The sequence below is a fragment of the Loa loa genome (genome assembly GCF_000183805.2).
Source record: "Loa loa unplaced genomic scaffold supercont3.2193, whole genome shotgun sequence".
NCBI lineage: Eukaryota > Metazoa > Nematoda > Chromadorea > Rhabditida > Onchocercidae > Loa > Loa loa.
In genome coordinates this window covers 1-1,404 of record NW_018110372.1, presented here as the reverse complement: position 1 = coordinate 1,404, position 1,404 = coordinate 1, and the positions used below count along the sequence as shown (strand labels likewise).

The following is a 1,404-nucleotide window of genomic DNA, read 5'->3' as shown; positions in this document are numbered from 1 at the left end:
TTGTTGCTGTTGTTGTTGTTGCTGTTGTTGTTGCTGTTGTTTCAATCGACTTCTCAGCAGATTATTTTCCTTGGTTAGCTCCAGTAATTTTTGTTCCATAATCTGAAATTCAATTCGAAAAATTTAAATCTATTTGGATTTAAAATGTATAAATCTTTTAGCCTCACTTATTTTTTGTTCAGCTAGAAATTAAATTCATCTATTTCACACATTTAAAAAAAATGCATTTATCTTAAAATTTGCATAATACCATATCATTTATACGACGTCTTTCGCGTGATTTCTTTGCAATATCATTGTTATGGCGCCGTTTCTCCCAGAACATATCATCTCGGGTATTTTCGTTTACGTATGGCCTGCTCCAGAACATTTTTTTGTTTTGTTAGGAAATAATCAAAATTTTTTAAGACAAAAAAAAAAAACAAAATTTGATAAGACAAATTAGGAGAAAATTTATGAAATGAACAAACCGCCTATTTGGATTAATATTAGATGGCGCTGGTGAAATGGATTTCTCAGAGCTATTCGATGAATCAGATGGTCGTCGTTCTATGTGATTACTAGAACAGATCAAATTCAGACCTCGTAATGACGAAGATGAATGTGAACTTGAGCATGATTCAATACCCAATCCATCCATTACACACCTATAAATATTTTTTACTTTGATCTTTAATTTATTGATTGATTATTTCTATCAAATCAATGAATATTATCAGAATTATTATTCAAATGACGCTACTTGAAAGAAAAATTAAGGCAAATAATTAATTAAATTAAGTATCATTACACTTTCATTTTTACAATTGATTGTAATCCAATAATTTCACATATGTGCAAATTAGATCCAAGGAAAAAAAAGCAAAAATAATGTAAACAATCATTGAAATCATCTTCATTTACTTTGTAATTTCAATTTCATAATTGCTACTTAATGAATTTTGCTAATTAATTAACATTTTCATGTCTTATTATTTCCTCCTTAATCTATAAACACAACGTTAGCATTCAATTAAATTGTTTCAATTTGATAAAAATACAATTCAACTAAAAATTATTCATTAATGAAAAATCATCAGTATATCAGTACTGATAAACATAGAGTAGCTTGATGATAATGTATCAAAGGAAATAGTGCTAAAAATGATTTCAGCGATAATATTAATACCAATAATAATAACGAAAATCATCATGCCATGATGTATGAAAAAGATGTTGGCTTTAATGAACTTGAAAAGAGACGTATATTAGGATTGTAATTATGCATGTAATGATAATGATACTGCTATTGAAAGTAATAGTAGTGATGACGATGCTAGAGATAGTAATAATAACCAATAATACTAATTAATAACAACAATTGTTATATGATGGTGGCGATGACAATAATTAATAATAATTAAT

General features: G+C 27.1%; 1 protein-coding gene across 1 annotated transcript; it reads right to left on the bottom strand.

Annotated features, from left to right (window-relative positions):
• Positions 1-250: 250 nt before the first annotated feature.
• LOAG_15574 (hypothetical protein) lies at positions 251-640 on the bottom strand (the record flags this gene model as incomplete). Its single annotated transcript, XM_003151064.1, has 2 exons — positions 251-356; positions 471-640. Coding segments are annotated over 2 exons (276 nt in total), but the record flags the coding sequence as incomplete, so codon positions are not given.
• Positions 641-1,404: the final 764 nt, after the last annotated feature.